The sequence below is a fragment of the Aspergillus niger genome (genome assembly GCF_000002855.4).
Source record: "Aspergillus niger supercontig An18".
Taxonomy (NCBI): Eukaryota; Fungi; Ascomycota; class Eurotiomycetes; order Eurotiales; family Aspergillaceae; genus Aspergillus; species Aspergillus niger.
The window spans coordinates 937,111-960,334 of record NT_166533.1 but is presented as its reverse complement, the minus strand read 5'-3'; the positions used below and the strand labels follow the sequence as shown (position 1 = coordinate 960,334).

The following is a 23,224-nucleotide window of genomic DNA, read 5'->3' as shown; positions in this document are numbered from 1 at the left end:
AACGGCACTGAACCGTTCAATCAATATCTAATACTTGCCTTCCTACAATGAAAGCCGGTGTTCGAAACTACTCACAAGACATGTGACTGCGCAGTATTTCATTCCAGGCCAATTTGTTTCAAGTAGAGTTAGTTCAGCCATTACAACTAGTTACGCATACTAGGCTGAAGTAAAAAGACACGCTATCCACCAGCTATCAAGATCCCGCCTGGATCAGGATAGCTTTAGTCTCGAGATAGCCATCCATACTATGCAGAAAGCTCTCACGACCCATTCCACTCCCCTTAAAGCCACCGAATGGCATATCTTTCGGCATACAGGGACTCGTGCAATTCACGCCGACAGTACCGGCCTCCAGCAGCTTCGACACTCGCACAGCCCGGTCAATATCCCTCGTGAAGACAGCTGCATACAAGCCATACTCACTGTCGTTGGCTTTTGCGAGTACCTCTTCCTCCGTCCTGAATGTGTTAATAACAACTACAGGCCCAAAGACCTCCTCTTTCATAATCTGCGCATCCTCCGGCGCGTTCTCAAACACCGTTGGCTTGATGAAATATCCATTCTTCGCATCACCGCCGAGTGTCAGTGTACCTTCCTTCTCGCCAGCAATCAAGTACGATTTGACTCGCTCATACTGGATTTGATCGACCTGTGGACCGAGAGTAGTTTCCTTGTCTAGGGGGTTTCCCAGAACCGCAGCCCCGAACATGCTTTTGAACAAACCCAGAAACTTGTCTGCCACAGACTCGTGCACGTAGATACGTGAGTTGGCATTGCAGGTCTGACCACTAAAGATCTGGACACTAAAGGAAGTCTGCGCTGCAGCAGATTCAAGGTCCGCGTCGGGGAATATGATGGCTGGGGTTTTGCCTCCAAGCTCCACATGCACTGTCTTCAAATTGGACAAGGCAGCATATGACTGGATTTTCCTTCCGGTCTGTGTTGAGCCGGTGAAACTGAGACAGCGCACTTCCATGTGTGAGGCTAGGATAGCTCCAGTGGTTGGACCATAGCCTGAAAGCACATTTACCACTCCTGGTGGGAAGCCGGCCTCAGCAATCAATTTTGCTCCCAGGGCACACTATTAACTGTTAGTTCGGCGAGTAAAAGGGTTCTAAAAGAATTTTTGCGAGATTGGCTCACTGTGAGGGGCGCTTTCTCGCTGCTCTTCAAGACTATGGTGTTCCCGGCTGCTAACGCAGGAGCAATCTTGATGCCGAAGAAGGCAAACGGTACATTCCATGGTATAATAGCAGCCACCACGCCATACGGCTCCCTGGAGATTATGTTGAGCTGGCCGGGGGTGTTCCAGCTAGATGATCCTTGAACGGTCCAGCCTGCCTCAGCAAAGTATGAGAATGCATCAGCTGCCACGCTCGCATCGATGTATCGGGACACCGGCTTCCCGGAAGACAATGCCTCCAAGCGGGCGAACTCTTGCTCGTGCTCACGGATGAGCGAGGCTAGTTTATGGAAGTATTTGCCTCTCTGGGTAGGTGAGAGATCCCTCCACGCTGGGAATGCGGCTTTGGCTCCTGCAACGGCATCGTTCACGTCGGCTTTATTGGCTTCGTGGACTAAGAGTATGTGAGTTATACTGGACTTTGCTATATATGTTTGCGGCTTCCGGAGATGGAGGTCAGTTGTGCTCACATACCATCTGCAGCTGGCTCACGAGTAAAGGGATTGATCACAGCAAAAGTGTTGCCATCTGACGAGGGTCGAAACTATTTGGTATTGCAATGAGTATGAAAACATCTGATCCTGTAGGGAATCGGCCCTACCTCGCCATTGATGAAGAGCCGCGTCTCAATTGAAGTCTGGGTATTATCAATTATCATGATGATGCTGACGAGGATATCCACTTGCATCCGTGCAGAAAAAAAACACAATGGGTTCAGCATGCTCCATGCATTAAGAATTTATACGCCTCTCATAGCCATGCAGGCGATAAGGTTCACTCATTCCAATGCTAACGATAACCAACTTAGCTTGGCTGTTGACGCGTATAGGGCCCAAAAACAGGTCACATACACGTATAGCATGGAAGAGAGCAACCTGTGTCTCAAGGAAATTCACATGGACTATTCTAATGCGTCTGTATACATAGCAGTCAAGCTCTACTGTTGTAGTGGTGGCATAAAATTTACTGGGTAGTCTTTCTTTGCTTCCTGGTACGAAACGCCATTCCCGACCAACTCGGTCAAAAATACTATTGCATATCTGCAAAACCAAGGCTAAACAAGGCAATCAAAGTTGCTTTTTATCTCTCATCAAAGGTTTCATTATATTATACATAGCGTGTTTAAGGAGCCAGTCCCTCACGCTTCAAATCTTGGATACCCAAAGTATCTTGATCGCCAGGGCGACGCTCGGAGTCCAGCTTCACCTTGTCCTCAGGACCACCAGGGCCCGTGAATTGTCCAGCCTTTGCGAGTCTGGAAAGGCAAATTCGATTAGTACAAACCATAGTTTGATGAATGATTTATGTGGATGATGAAAGACTCACCGGCCGCGATCATCACGAATGCCTCCCTCCTCTTCTGGGATGGGCTTGCGGTCGCTGCCGGAAGCGCCTGCTTCTCTGCCAGTACGAATGCCTGTCTCGAACTTCCTGTCCACCATCTCGTTCACTCCAGACTCAAGGGCTGTGATTGTTCAGTACATGGTTGTCGCAAAAGGTGGCGTGTGTGATCTTTAGACGAGAGACATACTGGAATCGCTCTTGGGACCAAGGCCCTGCTTGGCTTGGTAGGAGTTGAGATCCTTTTCGGCATCGTAAGCGATGCGAACCTTGTCGTAGTCGCTCATAGTGGTGGTAGAGTTTGTTTCTGAGTGCTCAACAAGAGAATTGATAGAGTTTCCTTGATGGTGAATGCTACAGAGTAAGTAGCAACAAAGAGTTCGAACTATATATGTGCCATCTCGAATGTCTTCGTCGTCAGGGACACTGTGAGTATTGCATCATCCTACATCATAGATATGTAACGAGAAGTGCATAGTCTCCAGTCGACCGCATTTCTCTCTGCTGGAACCTGGTCTCGACACCCAACCCAAAGAAGTGGCCAGTTGGGATATGATATCATCACCTCTCTTACATCAAGCCTCAGGCTCTCCCCTCGAAACCAGCCCTAAGTAGTCATGTCTGATCTGGGACTAGCCGTCAGGGTCCGGCCCTAGGGTTTTTCGGAAGGGAACAACCATGACCCGGATGGTCCCTCCTCGGCGGGGAAACCCGAAAGAGAGAATCCGTGAAGCCCGATGACTGGCGGCGAAGCTTGCCTTAGCCTTCATTGTTGCTTTGCTTCCTTTCCCATCAAAGAATCCGATTTCGTGTTGACAGTCAATACTCGAGGCACCTAGCCCACTTCTCTGTTCTACCTACCTGTTGAGTAGTCAGAGGCCCAGTCCTGGCCGTTCTTCGGTTTGGATCCAATTACCTTCCGAACTACTACTTTGTAGTAGTAGATACATCCCTCCCTCCTTGACAGCTTCAAGCTGCCGACCATTATACGTCCCATACAATGGCCCCAATCGTCGAGTTGACTGGGGAGGCCAATCCCCTGACCCCGCAGAATGTCCTTAATGCGCTGGTTCTTGCAGCTAGCTCAACTCAACAACAGGTGCAATCGGGCACCCAGCAACTCCAGAATTGGGAGAAGCAGGAGGGTTACTATTCATCGCTTCAGGTATTTTCCTCAGCCTTAATCCAATTTGTGCTCATATGTTTCTACCCCTTGATACTCACACCATCCAGGATGTATTCCTGGACCATTCTGTTCCCCCTGAAGTTCGATACCTCTCCATCATCCAGTTGAAGAACGGTATCGACAAGTACTGGCGAAAGACTGCGACAAAGTATGCGCGCCTCAACCCCCCACCTCGGATCGACACATTGTGCAACCACAGACTGACCTCCTCAAGTGCCATTAAGAAGGAAGAAAAGGAACGGATAAAGACTAGGGCCTTACAGGCGGGTGTCCTCGAGCCAGCTCCTCTCCTGGCTCTTCACAATGCGTTGATGATTGCTAAGATCATGCGCTATGAATTCCCGCAAGACTGGTGAGTGCTGACGCGCTGGGATTTGGCTTGTATTGTACGTACTGACGGTGTCTAGGCCGGATGGTATCACCTCCCTCATTGCTCTCCTCCGCTCTTCTACCCAGCCTGGCGCAAACCCGTTGCAATTGCCCCGGACCCTTATCATCCTCCTACAGATTATCAAAGAGCTTTCAACGGCTCGGCTGCAAAGAACCCGCGCGAACCTACAATCCGTCTCTCCAGAAATCTTCCATCTGTTGGGGAGCATATACGTGGACAAGGTGAACAGTTGGGCTTCTTTCCTGGAGCAAGGGGGCTTTGATGAGGCAACGTTGCTAGATGTGATCGAACAAAGCCTAGTGTCTCTTAAGGTCATCCGGCGTCTTGTTATCGCCGGATATGAACACCCAAACCGCGATAAGGATGTCCGTGACTTCTGGGTTCTGACCCATTCCCACTTCAGTAGATTCCTGGGATTTATCAATGGCCCCGCTACAATGTCGGAGCAAATCCATAGGGCAGTTGAGAAGCACCTCTTGCAACTTTCCAAGCTTCACGTGGAAATGGCCAAGGATCGCCCGGCATCTTTCGCGTTGCTCCCGGACAGTATACCGCTCGTCCAGTCCTACTGGACTTTAGTAGTCAAGTTGGGAGAGAATTATAGTCAATTGGGCGGGGACGGTGAGCCGGAGGGAAAGTCCTTGATGGAGAAGACCGGCCTCAGGGCTCTCCTTCTAATCAGGGCTTGTTCCAAGATGGCCTTTAACCCGGCACAGACATTCAAGTACCAGACTCCGCAAGACAAGGAGGAGAAGAAACAGTCTGTGGAACTCATCAAAGCCCAACTGTTCACCCATGACTTCGTTGTTAATGTCATGGAGCTTCTCGTCACCCAATTCTTCCGATTCAGGAAGAATGACTTTCAGGAATGGGAGGAGGATCCTGAGGAGTGGGAGAGGAAGGAGGAGGATATTGCCGAGGCCTGGGAATTCTCCATCCGGTCGTGCTCCGAGAAGCTCTTCCTTGACCTCGTCATTCACTTCAAGGAGTTGCTCATCCCGCGTCTTTTGACGGTCTTCTACAACTTCGCAAGTAAGCATCCGAAATCGAGCCGTGTCGAAATAATCTCACTAACGATCTCGATAGGCCCTGATAACCGCGACGTCCTGTTGAAGGATTCCCTGTACGCTGCCATTGGCCTCTCTGCAGCCAGTCTGGAGCAACACTTGGACTTCAACAAGTTCCTCGAGACAACGCTTGTGCCTGAAGTCCAGATCCAGGAACAGGGATACAATGTCCTCCGGAGAAGGATAGCCATCGTCTTGGGCCAGTGGGTCCCGGTAAAGTCCAGTGAGCTCAACAGGAACGCCATCTACCAGATCTTCCAGCACCTCCTCAGCAAGCAAGATCCGTTAAACGACCTGGTGGTCCGCATTACCGCCGGACGGCAGCTCAAGAACGTGCTCGACCCCTTCGAGTTCTCCCCTACTGAGTTCCTGCCGTATGCACCGGCCATCCTGCAAGACCTAATGTCCCTCGTCCAAGAAGTCGAACTTTCGGAGACCAAGATGGGGCTTCTTGACACGGTCCGTATGGCAGTTGTAAAGATGGAAGACCACGTAAGTGTCATCCTCACCCAACCTAGTCCCTACCTCTAACAACAGAATAGATCGCACCCTTCTCCGACCAAATCCTGTCCCTTCTTCCCCCGCTATGGGAGAGTTCCGGCGAGGAGCATCTGATGAAGCAAGCCATCCTAACGCTGCTTTCGTCCCTGATCCACTCCCTCAAGCAGGAATCCGTCAGATACCACTCCCTGATCCTGCCTCTCATCCAGAACTCCGTGGAACCAGGCTCTGTAAGCATACCCTCATTCCTCAACAAACCCACCCAACCCATCTAACCACACCCCCAAGGAAACTCTCATCTACCTCCTCGACGAAGCCCTCGACCTCTGGTCTGCCATCCTAATGCAAACGCCCGCCCCGGCCTCCCCCGAAATCCTCTCTCTCATCCCCGCGCTCTTCCCCATCTTCGAAGCCGCCACCGACAGCGTCCCACAGGCCCTCCAAATCGCCGAATCCTACATCCTGCTCGCCCCGCAAGAAATCCTCAGCGACCGCATCCGCTTCCCCCTCCTCGTCTCCTTCGAAACCCTCCTCAAACTCACCACCAAGCAACGCCTCGGCGTCGTCCCCCGCCTCGTAGAACTACTCCTCCGCGGCGCCAACACCGTCGACAACGGCAGCGAAACCACCTACAGCATAATCACGCGCTCCCTCCTCGACAGCTCCTTCCTCCCGGCCCTTCTCGAAGGCCTCCACTCCGCCCACGAAGCAAGCCAAACCACCGGCCCGAACCGCAAACAAACCTCCGTCTACGGCGTCGTCGAAACAGACTACTTCTCCGTCCTGGCGCGTCTCGCCCTCGCCTACCCCAAGATCTTCACGTCCGCCGTCTCCGCCGCCACCAACAGCCCCGAAGAAACCGTCCTCTCATGGCTCCTCACAGAATGGTTCCTCCACTACGACAACATCGGCAGCTCCACCCAGAAGAAACTCCACGCCCTGGCCCTCACCCAACTTCTCACCCTCAACGGACCGGACTCTCAGCCCCCGCCTTATCTTCTCAATAACCTTCAGTCCTATCTCACCATGTGGACTGACATCGTCACTGAACTCGCCGAAGGCACAGATGGCAGTGGGGCTAATCCCGACGATCCCCGCGGAGGCAGCGACTATCTGATCTACTGGAATAATGCCCAGACGGGAGCGGCCGATGAGCATGAGCCGCCGGAGAATGTGCGGCGACGGGAATGGGATGAGTCGGATGTGCTGCATAAGGTCAACATTAGGGACTTTATTCGTGAAAGGCTTCATTCGTTGATTGTGGGATGTGGCGGCGAGCAGAGGTTCCAGGAGGAGTGGTTGCTTAATGTTGATCGGGAGGTGGTTGCTTCGTTTGGGGCTTTGGGGTTGTTGTAGATCTGAAAAGGGAGGAGTGAATTAGGTTAAGGTTATGTGTGGTAAGAAGGGAGGATAAGAAGAGAGAGGTGATTTGATATGTGTGTTTATGTTCGCCCGTGTCATATCGTCTACTGGACAATAACTTGCATCTTTATGGGATAGCATACTTACATAGTTGAATACCCCTTGCATAGATAGTAGCTCTGACTTTAGAGCTGAGCAATGAAATTACCATGCGAGACTGATCTTGTTGCTTAAGTAGTGTAGAGGAAGAGCAAGGAAGAAAGGGATAAGCAGTGCAGGTCTCAACAAACATCAGCACGAGAGGGGATAAGCCCCAACTATGAATCATAACGCATATGAAAGAATGACAAAGGATATCTTGAGGAGTAATATCCAAACGCTCAATCGCCAAATTAGTCTTTCAAGAGCACTGATGAGGGTATTGTCTATCAGTAGGGGAGGTAGGAAAGAGTTGGTTAGCGAGAAGGTCTTGCATGTCCCATCCCGGGGCACCCTCGGTCTTCCAAGTCCAGAAGAGCCATCCACTCTTCATCTCGTAAGCCTCCAACTGAGCCTCAATGTAGCGACGGGTATTCGCTTTCTCATCAGCTGAGAAGTCAGCCACAGAACCAGTACTCTTGCCGGTGCAGTCACCATACTTGGTGGTGGACATGTATGTGCCATCGTAGCGAGCGGCATTACCAACGCCGTTGAGATACTTGGCACAATCGGTTAGAGCACCGGTCCACTCACCCACGACGACAGGCTTGTCTGATTGCATTGTGTGTTGTGTGGCGAGAGAACACGCCGTTTTGACATGGTCATCGATGCTCATGGAAAGCAAGCCGGTGTCAAAGACTTGATAGTGATGCGTATCCATGACAACATTGCTACCTTGCATGAACCCGTTCCAGGACTCCACAGGCTGGAAGCCGTCCGACATGAACAAAGTAGTAGAGGGGTTGAGACGCTGGACATCAGCCAAAGCGCCGTAGTAGTAGTTCTTGAGGCCATCCTCGTTTACCCCACCGGGGATGTTGGGTTCGTTGACGGCCTCGATCGCCGTGACGGTATCGGACTGAGCGTAGCGCCTTGCAAGAGCATCGAATGCGGTCATAGTTTGGTTGACTGTGTCCCCTTGCTGCCACTGGATGGGACCTCGATGTCCACTATTGTCAAATCCGTTTTGAGAGCCCGGTGCTATGTTTTTGTCAGAAGACCCAAAGATGAGATGCACGAGAAAGCACATAACTTACCACCGTGCAGATCAACAAGAACTTTGAGGCCAGCAGCTCTAGCCCAGGTGACCGCCTGGTCGAGATAGTCGATCTGACCGCTGACATACGGCTCACCATCAATGGGAGCAACGGCCCAGTATCCAATAGGAATGCGGACATGATTCAGTCCTGCCTGAGCCATACGGTCAAAGTCACTTTGCGTGATGAACGAGCTCCAGTGAGACGACAATTTAGCCTGGGCTTCATCTTTACCCAATATCTGACACAGTGTCCATTCATCTACCGCACCACCTCCAGTACTGTCATAGAGTGAAGGTGTAATCCAAGGCTCGGTCACCAGCCAGCCGCCCAGATTGACACCTCGGACTATCTGGCTCTTGTAATCAAAGGAGCTCGAGGCGCCTTGCCGGCGGCTATACTCAACAGTAAGCCAATGACTATGAACAGAAGGGGACTTGATGTATCCGGCACACTTACACTCGTGGCACAGCTTGTGCACTAGCAGCCAAAAGAGACAACGCCAAAAGCGCCTTCTTTGCGCTTTCCACAAACATATTGAAGATACGGTTCCGTAGAGTATTCAGCGAAAAATATCAGAAGGCTGGGATAGAACAATGCCGTCTATGGGAAGCCAGGACCGGATAGAATGGAATTCGCCTGGTTTAAGTAAACGGAGGCTGAACACGCTGGCTGTCAATTGACCGCAAGCAAACGACAAGCCGTCTCCCAGATCTGGATCGCTAACTGATCTACAGAATCTTAATATCAACTGGTCTGTTTGCAGATGCCGATCTCCAAGTCAACCTCGACCTCCGCACTTGATCGTGAATTGGGACCCACCGAAAACAGACGCACGACAAAGCGGTGCCCGTAAGGATAGTAGATAAGGTTGGGGGAGAATGATCCACTATAGAAAATGTGGAGAACAGATTGCCTCTATTTTCCTGTGTCGTCGACGATGTTACAGCACCGCAATGACAACAGAAAGCTGTCTAGACCTGGCTCTGAAGTAAGACTTATTGATGTGCTGGATATTGATTCAGGCCGGCTGCATGAAAAATACAGGATACGTGGGCTTAGGCAAAGTGAAGTCACTCTGACAGGGCAATAGATTTAAAGAATATAAGCAGTGGAAAGGGGGGAAAGAAACTGAGCACTGGTGATATAAGAGTGAGACGGACACTCGCAGTCAAGATTGTTAGGTCCTCGCCCATCTATGGTTTGGAGGAGGGAGTCTACCAGATCATTTCAGGTCGTTGAGGAAGGAACGGTCCGGCCAAGGCTCGTTCTCAAGGCACAGATGCGGCATCAGCATCGTTTTGGGCATTTGCAGCCACTGTAGGCCAGGGGAGGCAAGGTAGACACTCTGCCGCAGTGTAACATTTTCACCAATAACCCAGCTCATAACTGCAGTAGCCTTACATGTAGCCAGGGGTCAATGCAACTGCTATGCAGTGCGCATGACCCGGGGTTTCATCGCCATGAGCAAACCACCGTCCTCTTCATCCGTAGGGAGTTTGTTCGATGCCAATTGTTGCGTACTATTGTGGGGGTGGGTAACATCTCCGCATGAACAATGCGGCAAGTCATTGTGCGATGCTCGATCCGGCGAGCATCCAAAGGACGAGGATACAGAACCGGACGGCAATAACCAGAGGATAGCGCCGAGCCAAGACGAGGAAAGTATCGAAGGGAAAGGAATGAGGGAAACAAAGGTTAAAAATCCAAGAGCAACTTAGTAAAGACTACGGATCCGGTGACGCCATCACGTGGCCCCCATCCAAGCTGGAACTTTTGCTCCCCGCGAGAAACAATTTGCGTCTGCATCATTGCGACGCATAAATGTCCCCCAATTGGTCCATGGTACGAGATCAGGAGTCTAAACAAGTGACCGGCTCAACCACCCTGCCAAGGAACTTACTTCAACCTCCTTCCCAGGCACGCCCCAGGAGTTCGCGTCAGGCAACAGCAATCAATGACTAACAGCTTTCTCTCAATTAATTATTCCCTCCGACCTCCATACCTTCAGCCACGGTGGATTCCAACGGTCAATAGTTGCATGAAGTGGACGAACACCCGAATGATTAGGGGTGGTTTCTCCATCGTCTCTCATACAGACTACAGTATACTCTACGACCAATAGAATCAATAGTACGGGGACTGTTATTATACTTCAGGGGAACGGAGGCCCCCCTCACAACCTGATGCCCACTAGCGAAACACTGGAATCCAGTCCCAATTCATCTAGAAGCCTGTTCAACAGGCCCCCTGGACGAATCATCAGTTCAAATCAACTTCATTGGGCTCGGATCAAAAACTAAAAGCGGCTTCCTTCTTCGAAACTAGGAGGCGGATACTAATGCGGAGAATTGCCCGGTTGACGTATGCGGCTGGGGACCAGGCCGAGCCACTTATGGAGAAAGCCATGCTGCTAATTATACGGAAGAGAACGGAGGGCTAGAGAGCCACCACGTCTGGGAATTGTTCTGCCCCTGAGCATAGTGACGATGAACAACCCAACTGCCGACGCTAAGTCGGCTCAGAGATCCGGTCTGCATCGCCGCCATCCCGCCTATTGGCCTTCTTTGTGGCAAACTTGGTTGGGCGGACGCTGCTATCCCCCTATTCAGATGCGCGTTACTGGCTCTCCGGAACTGGGCGGTGGATGAGGATCCTAAGCCAAGGTCAAGCACAAGGGCCATGTGGATGAGTAGGCTGTGGTAGGACCTCACGAACTTGTGGGTGCAAGCTTCATGTCCCGGTTTACCCACCTTTCCGCTCTCGATTTAGATAGATACTGTGTCTGTTTACTGTTGCCCCCCTTAAGCCTCGACTATTATATCTGCCATTACTAAAATTTAATATCCGGGTCTCTCGGAACTCGGAACTACGCACCGGAAAACTCAAGAGTAGCACATCTACGTACGACTTCTACTCCGCTCCAGCTATTAGTCGGGGTCGAAGTAGGACCATCAAGACAAATAGCAAGTGTCTGACGGTGGTTTCAGACAGGCCGATCGTGGCGACAGCGGCGTTGTTATCTGTAATCACGAGTATCAACAAAAGAAAGAGCGGTGACAGACCTGTCAGTGCGCACGCGAGTAGCGACACAATTCTTCGGTACCGATGCTCCTGTAATCTGTGCCTGTAGATCAGACCCGTGATCTCACCTACAACGTTTTACCTGGCTCAGGACCAAGGACAGTAGGTGAATTGGGATGGCAGAGCAAGAAGTGATTGGAGGAGGACTCCCAATGGAAGGCAAATGGAAAAGAGTGCGACGTTCTTTATTGAGATCTCAGTTAAGATCTAGCGAACGGAACTGTTTCTGATCAGCGAATAGAGACCATGGATCTTACTTAAGATGGACAGTTAACGGTAGGGACTACAACATTTTTCTTGGCGGCCGCCTGCATCTCGGAAGCAACCAACTCCCAATGTGCTGATGCGTAGCGACTAGTGGGCTAGGGGTCAGATAACCATATTGGGACATCAGGCCTTTTTGTCCGGCCGAGTCGGCGCAGACGTGATGGGATTTACTCCGAATTAGCCATTCCACTTCCAAGGGGAAAGAATACCCGTCAGTGGAAGTTATTTGCCGGGTATAACCAGCGTATCGCATTGTGTATCAGGTACCCATTTGCGGGTGGACCGACCCATTCGTTTCAACGGCGCTGGACGGCAGCGGACCGGAAGTCTGCGAGGCTTGCCTCGAACACACGGGAACCTCCTCCTTCGTAGACTGCCCACGGCCTTGTAGCCATTCACGGAAATTGTATTCAACTGAAAGGACGTGAGTAATATGACTACCCACGGTCTGCAAGAAAAAGACCATCCGGGAAGCTTGTAATCTGTGGAGCTGGAACATCATATTTGGTTGCCCAAGATGGTTTGCCAAAGCGGACGGCTACTATGGGGCACCATTTCATTAGCATTACGACTCCACAGGAAAGGAAGAGGATACTGCCTGGGCAGACACTATTACGGCGTTGGAGCAGAAATAGAGCCATGCACACGCTGAACTAGTGATTAGTTAGATTGACATCATAGCCAGCAGTGGAGCGTCTCAGGCCAGATGATGGCGAGGTAGATAGACTAAGACAGGAGGAGGTTGTAAGATTGACTACTCCGTACGATCTTCTCAACTGCCGGGCAAGCGAAAGTATCCAGTGATGATGTGAGGGCTGAGACTTTCATCTGACAATGACGATTATGATAGCATGCTGTGTGAAGCAGCCATGGCAGTGTAGTGAGGAGGGACAACGGAAAGTCAGTCCGAAAGTCGTGTGATCCACGGAAGACCTCAGTTGAGTTTGGATGAATATGTCTCTATGGCCTGATGTTTTAGGGAGAATCCGGTTTGACGCGATCACCTGCAGCGCAGCCAATCGGATACGGGCTTAGTCACCCGTCCCGACAGATCACATCCTCGACACTTCAAATTTGGCGATGGAGACTCAGAGAGAGAAAGATACCTCACATTAATATACGGGGCAATATATCTGACTTTGGTCGCAAGGAGAGAAAGTGAGTTCTGCTTAATCAAGTTGATGCATCGGTCGACCACGGGTCTGCCCATCTAGATTTTCCATTGAGAAGAGCAGGGACAGGAGTCACGAGCGAGGATGAAAGTACCCGGTAGTCAGTCAGTAGTGAAGATGAGAAAAACCACCGCGGTCCATGTTTAGGCTCGGTCGCGCATCGGCTCCGACTCGTTTCCAGCCCGGCGAAGAAGGTTTGGAGCCCAGATGACGACTGATGAAATGGGATTATTCCCGATATTCTGAGGCGTTGCCCCTTCCACCCCTGCTTTCTTCCCGCCTAAGCGCCCTTACAGGGAAGCATCGAGATTATTTGCAGCCATTCCGATTAGTTGTCCATCAATTAGCGGACCCTCACTGGGTTGTGCCATCGACCTTTCGGCGAGCGTGTCATTCGGCAGCTCCCTTTGTACTAGTAGCATCTCCTCTCCAAAGTCAATTTTCTGGAGCCTTGATTTAGACGACCCTCTTGCTCATCACAAATTTTCTGTCATTTTTGCTTTTTTTCTTTTTTTTTTTTTGTTTCTCCTTGGTGTCGTGGTAAGAAAATCTGTACGGAGTAGGCTGTCAATCAGCTGTGTTAAACGGCCCCACGGCTCCAGGCTTTCATGGAGAGTCTGGCCCGATCCCTCCGGATGAATGGCTTTTTCTTGTATTTTTTTTTCCCGTCCAAACCAGCAGGCTGTAATCAAAGAATCAGAGCATAAGATTGTAAGATCTCATAGATACTGTGTAAGAGCGTTAGGGGAAGAAACTGAAAAATTAAACAAACAACATTTAAGAAAATTCATCAGCATCAGCTGGACTAAGTCGGTTCAAAGGCCGCATCAGACCACCAAGCCTCCTCGCAAAAGACACCAGATACCGAAGGCAGGGAAGAATATCGCCAAGGTTCGGGATCCTCCGTGGCCGTTGCGCGCTGTCTGGGCTGATGTTGCAACTTGGGTCTCTTTCCTCTCCTAGCTTGAAACCCCGTTGTCTTGCTTTTTTCCCTTGTGCCCACCGTCATGATGGGTCCCCTCATTCCCCCCCTTCCCGCGTGGAGGAGGGTCGGATGTCGGACTTGCTTGACTAACAGCCATGCGTTGGGTGTCCCATTTGATATCCATTCCCAGTGGCCATGCATCTTAGCCAACCCTATATAATCGCATGATGTCTCCATGCCTCCCACAAAATCCCAGTTCTCCCATTTTTCCATCTTCGACCTTCCAAGCTTCGATTTGACCCCAGGGGTTCGTGAAAAGATATCAACCGCCCCTCTCGATCTAACCGAGACATCTTTTATCTTTACCTGTTCATCGAATATCCACTCATACACCCCTCCCCCGAGGCCAAGGCTCCCAACATGGAATTCACTCTTGAGCCCAATCGACCAATGAAGCATGTCGACCGTAAAGCCCTGTACACCCGTCTAGAGGCGCGCATCACTTACCTGCGAGACTTCCTGGACTTCAATTCAAGTTCGTCCACTTGCAACCTCGTTGGCTTCAATCATCAACTAACCGCATGAGCGTAGGTGACGTTGAGGCATTGGTGGCAGGCTCCAAGTATATCAAGGCCCTGATCCCTGCCGTGGTCAACATCGTCTATAAGAAACTTCTCGAGTCCGACATCACCGCTCGTGCCTTCCACACGAGAGATACCGCCGACGATACCCCCGTCGAGGAGTTCTTCACTGAAGAAAGCCCCCAGATCCAACGTCGCAAGATGTTTTTGCGTTGGTACTTGATTAAGCTGTGTTCCGACCCTTCTCAGATGGAATTCTGGCGGTACTTGAACAAAGTTGGGTATGTCTTCCGATCTCTTTGCTGGTCAGTGTATCCAAGGTATCACGTGATACTAACGGTTATAGAATGATGCACACTGCCCAGGAACGTCTGTACTCGCTCAACATCGAATACATCCATATCGGCGCTTGCCTCGGATTCATTCAAGATATCTTCACCGAAGCCCTCATGTCACATCCTCACCTATCGCTCCCTCGCAAGACCGCCCTGGTTCGTGCCATCAGCAAGATCATCTGGATCCAGAACGACCTCTTCGCCAAGTGGAGAATCAGGGATGGCGAAGAGTATGCCGATGAGATGTCGGAGATTATGGTGGACGACAAAGAAGGGTACCTGGGCGACAAGAAGATCCTGGGTGACAACAGCAGCACCTCCGCAAGCTCGAGTGAGGATGACCGCTCAAGCATTCACAGTGGCACGGTCCCTACTTCCACCCCGGCATGCCCCTTTGCAGACATGGCAAAGCCCGCGTCGGAAACCAAGATTTGGGCCGGCTCTAACTGAGCCAGTCGGTGGTCTGGATAGTAATAGAACGTCACGGATGGTATACAGGTTTTAAAGAGCATAGCGGGCGTCAGGCATATGTGTTCCGGGTATCTTGTTTGTTTCCTGGTTTTTGTGGTTTCCAGAGAAGTTGGTTGTATCTTGGAGCATGCATGGACGGTGTTGGGGTTCACACAGGCGATACAGTAATTAAAGATATCCAGATTTAGATATTGTGACATCACTTCTCCTGCAGTTCTCGGACAGATCTATCCGCTGCACGTCCATACTCGGAGTCGAGGCTATGCCTCTCCTTACCTCTTGGGGTGTCTATAACAGGACCAACAAAGTATATATCAGCCAGAAGGTAATGGACGCTCCCTTCCTACCTCGGCAGTCTATGGAGAATGTTATGAGTCCCCTTGAGACTGCGCACAGAGGTTCCCGACTCTCTTTTTGTCAGCAACTTGGCTCCCAAGTACTCCATCGCGTCACTTTGGTTTGGATCCCAACCGACCCCGAGTTGAGGCATCTGCCGGGAGTGGAGGCCACGAGCCGTGTCTACCAATAAGCAGACAACTCTCTGTTGTTCTGTTGCGGCAGCTGCGCTAGGGGGGCTAAAAACTGACGATCATTGGATTCGTTAAAAGTAAGGCCCACATGCTCCTTTGGGACGAATGATCTGGTGTCTCCAACATTCGCAGCAAGGGAAAAAGAAGATGGACCTGCGGTATCCTATCGCGATCTTCCAGTGAGTGAGAGGACATGAAACTCTCAGTCAGCACTGTTTGAAGTAGCATCCCAGTTTGGTGGGGAGTCCTGCGGCAAGTCCTACTAGTGAGGGTGACAGCCGAGGCGGCGCTGACAAGGGGGCTAAACGTTACAACCGTCAACCTTATCTCCGGGTGGGGGGGAAGTGCAGGAAAAAGGAGGAATTCCGCACGCATGGTCGAGTCACTGGTGCTGAAGCCTTGAGTCGCAGCGTCAACCCTGGGAGATGCTCCAGGGGGACTATCCACTCAATGTGCCATCGGGAAGTCTCCCCCACTCAACAACCGAGTCATGATGACATTTCTCAACAGACGCGCACATCCGCCTGCCAATTAGTATGCAGAGATGCAGAAGCTTCCGTAGTCACAGATGAGGGCCCTCCAGACCATGCGCCGGAAGGGCAATATCACAGACAATCTTTCGGCTCCATCACGTCGGGAAAAGTCCCGAAATTGCCCCCTCACTTCGGTGGCTGCAGATGCAAGCAAGACCAGTGTCTGCGACTGACTAGATTATTGGGGTCTCGCGCTTTCCATTATCGCGCCATTTGTTAGTCTTTCACCCCGTCGGTTTGACCCTTCCCCCTCATTTTTTGGCCCTGGCTTGTTGGCTCAACAGAACTCCATACCCTCTCATCTTCTGTCCCTCCAGTTTTTCTATCTATCTGTTCATCTCACACCTCTTTCACCCTTCCTCACCCACACACACTCTCTCTCTTTCTTTTTATTCTTCTAAAATCTAATGCCACATAGACCGAACCCTTCTAGATCCAAGTAATCCTCAGCCATGATCGCCAAAAACCCCAACGGAAATACCGCGGTTATCCCGCTCCTGATCAACAACGAGTCTTCTGTGACCGAGACGATATTCGACGTTACGAGCCCCTCGACGGGTGAAGTGATTGACCGTTGCGCCGGAGCAACAGTCGACGATGCCAACCGTGCTGTCGCGGCCGCAAAGGCCGCCTTCCCCGGATGGAGCAAGACCAAGCCGTACGATCGTAGGGATATCCTCATTAGAGCCGCGGATATTATGCTCTCCCGGAAAGAAGAATTGATTCGGTATCAGATGGAGGAGACAGGTGCGGGTCGTATGTTTGTGGAGAAAACATTCATGCTGGGAGTCGGGTTCTTGAAGGATTTCGCAGCGCGAATCCCGTCTATCGAGGGCACAGTACCCTCCGTCTCGGAAGATGGCGAGTGCGCAATGGTTATCAAGCAGCCATATGGCGTAGTATTGGGAATCGCGCCTTGGTACATTACCTATCCCCATTCCCATAAGGCATTAGCTGCGCGTCAGTCTCATGGTCGCTAATATTAACCACCTCGGTAGGAATGCTCCCTACATCCTCGGAACCCGCGCAGTCGCTCTACCCCTCGCCGCGGGTAATACGACGATTTTGAAGGGATCAGAGCTTGCCCCCAAGTGTTTCTGGGCAATTGGAGATATCTATCGCGAAGCTGGTCTTCCTGCGGGATGTCTGAATGTCCTTTACCACCGTCCCTCGGACGCAGCGGCGGTCACGAACGCCCTCATTGCTCACCCAGCTGTGCGCAAGATCAACTTCACCGGTAGCACCACGGTGGGCTCAATCGTCGCGGCCACTGCCGGCAAATATACGAAGCCGGTACTCCTCGAACTGGGAGGCAAAGCTTCGGCCATTGTCTTGGACGATGCCAACCTGGACAAGGCCGCCATGTGCTGTGCACTGGGATCCTTTATGCATGTAAGAACTTTGACGTTGGACAGTTTAGCCTGAAATTTCCTGCTGATTCGAACGTAGTCCGGACAAATCTGCATGTCGACGGAACGCGTTATAGTACAGCGGTCTATTGCAGATAGGTTCAAGCAGATGATGGCGGAGGCGGTGGAGAAAGTATTTGGCAAGCACGGACCGGCATTGGTCCTCGTTGCCCCTGCTGCAGTCAAGAAGAACAAGGAGCTGGTAGAGGATGCGCTCGCCAAAGGCGCCAACCTTATCTATGGTGACACTGCGGCCATTGACTTGAACAACAGCAGCATGCGGCCTGTGGTCGTTGGCGATGTCGCCAAGAACATGGACATGTACTCCACGGAGTCGTTTGGCCCGACTGTATCCCTCATTGTGGTTGATAGCGAGGAAGACGCTGTGACACTGGCCAATGACACGGAGTACGGCCTCACTTCGGCAGTATTTACGGGGAACCTGTTCCGTGGCCTCAGGGTTGCCAAGCAGATTGAAGCAGGGTGAGTTTCCGTTGGTCGAGAGCGCTCTCCGTCTGATCCGAAAGTGCCATATGCTGACCCCTTTGCGACTATGATTAGTGCTGTACATATCAATTCTTTGACCGTGCACGACGAGCCTGTTCTTCCCCATGGCGGCTGGAAGAGCAGCGGATACGGTCGCTTCGGAGGAACCTCCGGTTACGACGAGTGGCTGCAAACCAAGACGATTACTTGGGTAGAATAAGGAAGGAGCCCGGACTGCACAGACTAGCGCTCAACAACCCATGGTCGGATTTGTAATTGGGAGCCTTTGGGGAAGGAGTCGTCCATTAGGAAGACGAATGAGAGGCCACATGGAGCAGATAGATGCCAATAGTTCGATATTGGGACCATGGCTGGCATTATTATGGCGAAGGGGACTGGACTGGACCCTTGATCGGAATACCCACTCGATGCAGGGTTCAGTAGGGCCCAAGCAATACGAAGCACATCATCTTATTTGGCTTTTTCGTTTTCTTAATTTATCTAGCGATACCGGGAAGAGCGACGCCCGGTTGCATCCAAGCCTTTGTCATAATCTGGACCAGTAGCTTAGATCCCTTGACAGCCATGCCGGCCATGCCGGCCATGGATTCGGGTTGGATGTTTTATCACTGCTGGCAGATGTGTGGCGGGCCATGAACCGACCGACTGTTACTGTAAATAGAGTGTGTATCCTGGGAGGCTTTATCAAGCGCCGGCGAAACTCTTGTACTGTGCACAGAGTACTTATTGTGTAGAACATTGCACATCTTCGGATAAGTTCAATCCGGGATGTAATTGGTCACAATTTCACCGACAGTCTTTGGCGATCGCGTGAACCAAACCAGAAAGCCGCCGCCACTATGATATCCACAGCAGATGGATCATAAGCAGTCAGACTGCAGGTCAGGTATCGGAGTCCGAGACATTCGAACTAGTCTCCGACGCCACTGGAAAAATTCCTGCACTCGCCCACACGTGGTAAGCGATACGACTACATATTGTGTGGACAGAGGAATGTGGCCTCGAGCAGAGAAAGCTTGCCAACATGAAGATCACTGGCAGGCGTGCTCATGAAAGCCATTCCGTGGGTTTTGTTTGGATAACCCGCAAGGTACATACTCCGGGAGTGCTTGTCTCTTCAAGGTTCGCAGTATGACGGATCATCTCCCTTGGTACGAAGGAAGGCATGTTATCAGTTATCGTGCCTTGTTAGTGGCATTGGCAGTCGGAACGAGGGTCCACTAACCCAGTCAGGAACGAGGAATGAGCGACAGGAACCAGAGAATCTTCACCCAACATAGCGATGGATGATTTCATCGAGGACGTTGATCACCTCTCTCGCGGGGACTTTCAACGACGAACGGTCAGTTTGCAGAATGAAACCCCCTTGACAATCTGTTGATCTGCGGCCAGTGGGAAGAAAGGAGGGAGTACGTGGGTAGTAACATGACTTGTGTGTTTCTTGGTGTCTCTCCGTAGCAATTTAGGCGACCATCCGATTACACGGGGGTGGAGACACCGGACAGGTTCCTTGGTGCCTTTGGAGGACACGAGATGCGTTTAGTGCCTCTGGTCCCAATATTCGGAAGGTGGTAATTAAACTCTGTGCCTGGCCACTTCGGTGATTTAACGCTTCGGCCTCGTGGCGTGTCTATGTCTCATTTGTGTCAAACCAGGACGCACCGGAAGCAGCTGGCAAGGCTCCGGAAGGCGAAGCCAATCAAGCACCACTCGATGAGGGGCACTGATCCATCCATTGTAAATTTTACATGAGGGTAATTTCCCAGGTAATTTGCCCTGCGGCTATGTCATTGAGAATGGAAAAGTCTCCGGATAATATTTGCCAAAAATGTGAGATGTGTGTGCGTGTGTGAAAACGCTCGAGCTTCTGGAAGTGAAACAAAAGCTGAAAGGAAAGGAGGTGGTGATGGCGATAATGGTGGTGGTGGTGGTGGTGTTTGTTTGTTTGTTTGCGCGCGAATCCCTTGCGGGCCAAGTTCCACCAACGACTTCTCTTTCTACTGTGTCTCTTCGTACTCCGTCCAGCTGCTGCTAGCCATCAACAACATCCTTCCTTCTCCGTTCTCGGGGTTCCTCCGTTGTTCCTGGCCTGGTCTGACATAAGGTTATGATTGTTTCACATGTCCCACGGCTTCGCCGGCTTGGAGCTGAGACCCTCTTCTGAGTCAATGGTACCATTTTGCCGAATTCGTGGCTAGTTCTCTATTTCTATGCTCTTGACTTTGGTACCGTTGGCATTAGTTTGATCTACTAATAAAGAGCCTAGTTTTAGGCGAATATACACTGTTACCCACTGGGTAGTATTCAGTAGCTACCCTCCCACTCCCCAGGCTCCCACGCTGAGAGCCTTGATTCGATGTCTCTCCTAAAATTGCTAGACTGTTAGCGCCCTGGCAGATGAACCCCCGCTCATCCCTCGTATATGCGGTCTCAATTTCTGAGTGGCCCACGCCTCCGAGTATCTTTGAGCACATCCACGATGGAGGGAGGCGATCCAAGCGGTCTAACAGCGGACTAAACCGCTCTGTGTAAGCCAGTCAGAGAGTCATACTGGCTTGAGGTGACATCGCCAATTCATTTCACAAGGTTTAGTCGGGGGAGGGTAGGCCCCATACATTCCACCGTTCTCAAAGTTTACCAGGCATTTCTCACACTAACCATGCAATAGTAGGTAACTAGCAGTAGTCTTGAACGCTGTTCCTGAGCAAGTTCCCAATCAGCAATTTGAAAGAATAATTTCCTTTGACCCACCGGGTAAATGAGCCGCAGATTTGGCGATGTTGGGCTCGGAGCCTGGTAGGTAGTAGTGAATGTCATCCCCTCCATAGGGGGGAATTGGGAGGGGGGCTGTGAATGGACTTGTCCTACGCCTGTCGCATCCCCATCATTCATATACTTGAATGTCTCTTCTCCCCCCTCCTTCTCTTTCTCTCCTTCCCTTCTCACGATTTGACGTCCCTCGCGTTTTCGCCCTCTCCCACGGTAGTCACTCCTTTGCACTACATACACGAAGTCTTACTTCCAGTCACTCTTTGAAACCACTTCTCAATATCCCTACCTCTTATCATTCTTTACTTCACGCACAAGACACGAAAGTGAACCTGTAAAAATGCGTTTCTTCACCACCGCCCTTGTCTCTGCCCTTGCGGCCCTGGCCTCTGCCTACACTCAGCCCGACTACTCTCAGAACCCCACCGGCAATGCCATCCTCACCCCCGAACTGAACCAGGTTGTTCCTGCTGGCAAGCCCTTCGAGATCACCTGGGACCCCACTACCTCGGGCACTGTGTCTCTTGTCCTTCTGCGCGGCCCCAGCACCAACGTCGTCCCCATCCAGACCATTGTCGAAGACATCGACAACTCTGGCAGTTACTCTTGGACTCCCAGCACCACCCTCGAGCCTGACACCACCCACTACGGTATCCTCCTTGTTGTCGAGGGCACTGGCCAGTACCAGTACTCCGTCCAGTTCGGCATCTCCAACCCTTACTACTCTTCTTCTTCCTCTGTTGCCGCTGCTACTAGCACCACTGCCGCCGCCGCTGTGAGCTCTGATGCTTCCGAGACTAGCGTTATCATCAGCAAGATCACCAGCACTATCTGCCCCGAGACTGCCACTGCCACTGCCGACGTCAAGCCCACCTCCGTCCCTGTGGTCGGTGGCAACAAGCCCACCAGCTTCGTCGTTGCTCCCTCTGCCTCCGGCTCTGCCAGCCTCATCCGCAGCTCTGCCACTCCCTCCGGCACTCCTGCTGCCAGCAGCTCCTCCGTCTCTCCCGTTTTCACCGGTGCTGCTGACCGCAACGCCATCAGCCTCGGCGCCGTCGCCGTCGGTGTCGCTGCCGTCCTTGCTTTCTAAATGGGGCAGCCCATCCGGCATTCTTAGGAATTTGTAAAGTGATGGAGGTTGTACCTAGCTGAGACAGTTGTATGTACAAGAACGCGCAAGCGCGAGAGAGTGTGTTGAGATTATTCATGTTTGCAGCGATTCGATTCGATTCGTCGACTCTTTACTTATGACAATATACCCCCATAGTTAATGAGCAAGGGTAATAATAAGAGCATTGTATTATACCAAATCTGCATTTCGATGATACTTACCATCGTAAATCAACCTTAGGAGGCTCTTTGCCTCTGAGATAGTCTACACGTACAGTAAATGATCTCCCACTAACGTTTCATGTAAATGGACCCCCCGATCCTATCAATGACTGATAATCTCAGATGCCAATTTCCCTCCCATCCCTTCTTTGTTCCTTCATCTTCATGTTAATCTAAATCTCCGCCCTATTTTCTGTCATTTTCCCATACCAACGGCTTACACCGCAGCTTAATCTGAAACTTGCAAAGAATCCGACCCCATCCATTTCATCCCCCCCCTTTCTCATACCAACAGACTGACAAAAAGAAAAACCAACAATCCAACACGCAGATCATAACACTGTAGCACTAGCACATAACTCTCCCCTTATGCACAATTAATCTTACAAATCATAAAACATGCATAACAACAAAACCAAATAGAATCATAATGATACACACCCAACTATGCATACATTACTTCCCTCCCGGTCACGTGACATATCGATAAGCAATGCTAACCCCCCCAAGCAACCAAAGACAAGATTTCTCCTCACTCCGCCCTCCGATAAGCAATTTTCTTTTCTCCGACCGAGAACCGACCACAACTCAGAAACCAACATACATACATACCCATCGCTGCGGGCAGCCACCGATTCTCCTTTCCTATACTATCATCTTACACGAAGGGAAGAAATTATAATACAAATCGCAATCATGGTCCAAGGATCCCTCAAGAAGAAGCCCGCCGGCAACAGTGGGAATCTTGTGAAGCGGTACGTTTTATTCACCTACCTATCTACCTGTCTATATGTCTATTCTTGGGAATTGGGGGAAAGGGGGGGAAATCAGTGGATTATTTTCACATACGGGACAAAAAGCGAGGAGGTGTTTTGTCAAGCGATCAGTTAAGCTAATCTTTGGCATGTTGTGCAGTCCCTCAGCCCTGGGTCCCAAGCGCGGACCGAGACAGATTGCTCCGAAGAAGACGACGTTGATTAAGCAGCAGAAGTTGACTAAGGTATTTATCTATCTCTTGGAGGGTTTCTTTGGGGGAGGGG

The 23,224-nt window shown here is 51.1% G+C and overlaps 7 protein-coding genes across 7 annotated transcripts; 4 read left to right on the top strand and 3 right to left on the bottom strand.

Annotated features, from left to right (window-relative positions):
- Nucleotides 1-196: 196 nt before the first annotated feature.
- Nucleotides 197-1,844, bottom strand: An18g04130 (uncharacterized protein; the record flags this gene model as incomplete). The annotated part of the gene is made up of 4 exons (XM_001398834.1): nt 197-1,084; nt 1,147-1,580; nt 1,661-1,730; nt 1,788-1,844. The coding sequence occupies 4 exons, from the start codon at nt 1,842-1,844 to the stop codon at nt 197-199; spliced, it is 1,449 nt and encodes a 482-aa protein (XP_001398871.1).
- Nucleotides 1,845-2,308: 464 nt separating this feature from the next.
- On the bottom strand, nt 2,309-2,814 carry An18g04120 (hypothetical protein; the record flags this gene model as incomplete). The annotated part of the gene is made up of 3 exons (XM_001398833.1): nt 2,309-2,441; nt 2,513-2,651; nt 2,718-2,814. 3 exons carry the CDS (start codon nt 2,812-2,814, stop codon nt 2,309-2,311), a joined length of 369 nt encoding a protein of 122 aa, XP_001398870.1.
- Nucleotides 2,815-3,527: 713 nt separating this feature from the next.
- Nucleotides 3,528-7,028, top strand: An18g04110 (uncharacterized protein; the record flags this gene model as incomplete). The annotated part of the gene is made up of 7 exons (XM_001398832.1): nt 3,528-3,692; nt 3,761-3,861; nt 3,928-4,065; nt 4,121-5,136; nt 5,191-5,663; nt 5,714-5,902; nt 5,961-7,028. The coding sequence occupies 7 exons, from the start codon at nt 3,528-3,530 to the stop codon at nt 7,026-7,028; spliced, it is 3,150 nt and encodes a 1,049-aa protein (XP_001398869.1).
- Nucleotides 7,029-7,434: 406 nt separating this feature from the next.
- Nucleotides 7,435-8,805, bottom strand: An18g04100 (uncharacterized protein; the record flags this gene model as incomplete). The annotated part of the gene is made up of 3 exons (XM_001398831.3): nt 7,435-8,213; nt 8,270-8,664; nt 8,729-8,805. The coding sequence occupies 3 exons, from the start codon at nt 8,803-8,805 to the stop codon at nt 7,435-7,437; spliced, it is 1,251 nt and encodes a 416-aa protein (XP_001398868.1).
- A 5,332-nt stretch (nt 8,806-14,137) lies between these two features.
- An18g04090 (uncharacterized protein) lies at nt 14,138-15,083 on the top strand (the record flags this gene model as incomplete). The annotated part of the gene is made up of 3 exons (XM_001398830.3): nt 14,138-14,252; nt 14,309-14,579; nt 14,645-15,083. The coding sequence occupies 3 exons, from the start codon at nt 14,138-14,140 to the stop codon at nt 15,081-15,083; spliced, it is 825 nt and encodes a 274-aa protein (XP_001398867.1).
- A 1,536-nt stretch (nt 15,084-16,619) lies between these two features.
- Nucleotides 16,620-18,282, top strand: An18g04080 (uncharacterized protein; the record flags this gene model as incomplete). Its single annotated transcript, XM_001398829.3, has 4 exons — nt 16,620-17,086; nt 17,166-17,559; nt 17,617-18,059; nt 18,138-18,282. 4 exons carry the CDS (start codon nt 16,620-16,622, stop codon nt 18,280-18,282), a joined length of 1,449 nt encoding a protein of 482 aa, XP_001398866.1.
- Nucleotides 18,283-21,192: 2,910 nt separating this feature from the next.
- Balu-42 (differential expressed Balu-42 from patent US2003215950-A1-Aspergillus niger) lies at nt 21,193-21,942 on the top strand (the record flags this gene model as incomplete). Its single annotated transcript, XM_001398828.3, has 1 exon — nt 21,193-21,942. One exon carries the CDS (start codon nt 21,193-21,195, stop codon nt 21,940-21,942), a length of 750 nt encoding a protein of 249 aa, XP_001398865.1.
- Between the last annotated feature and the right edge of the window lie 1,282 nt (nt 21,943-23,224).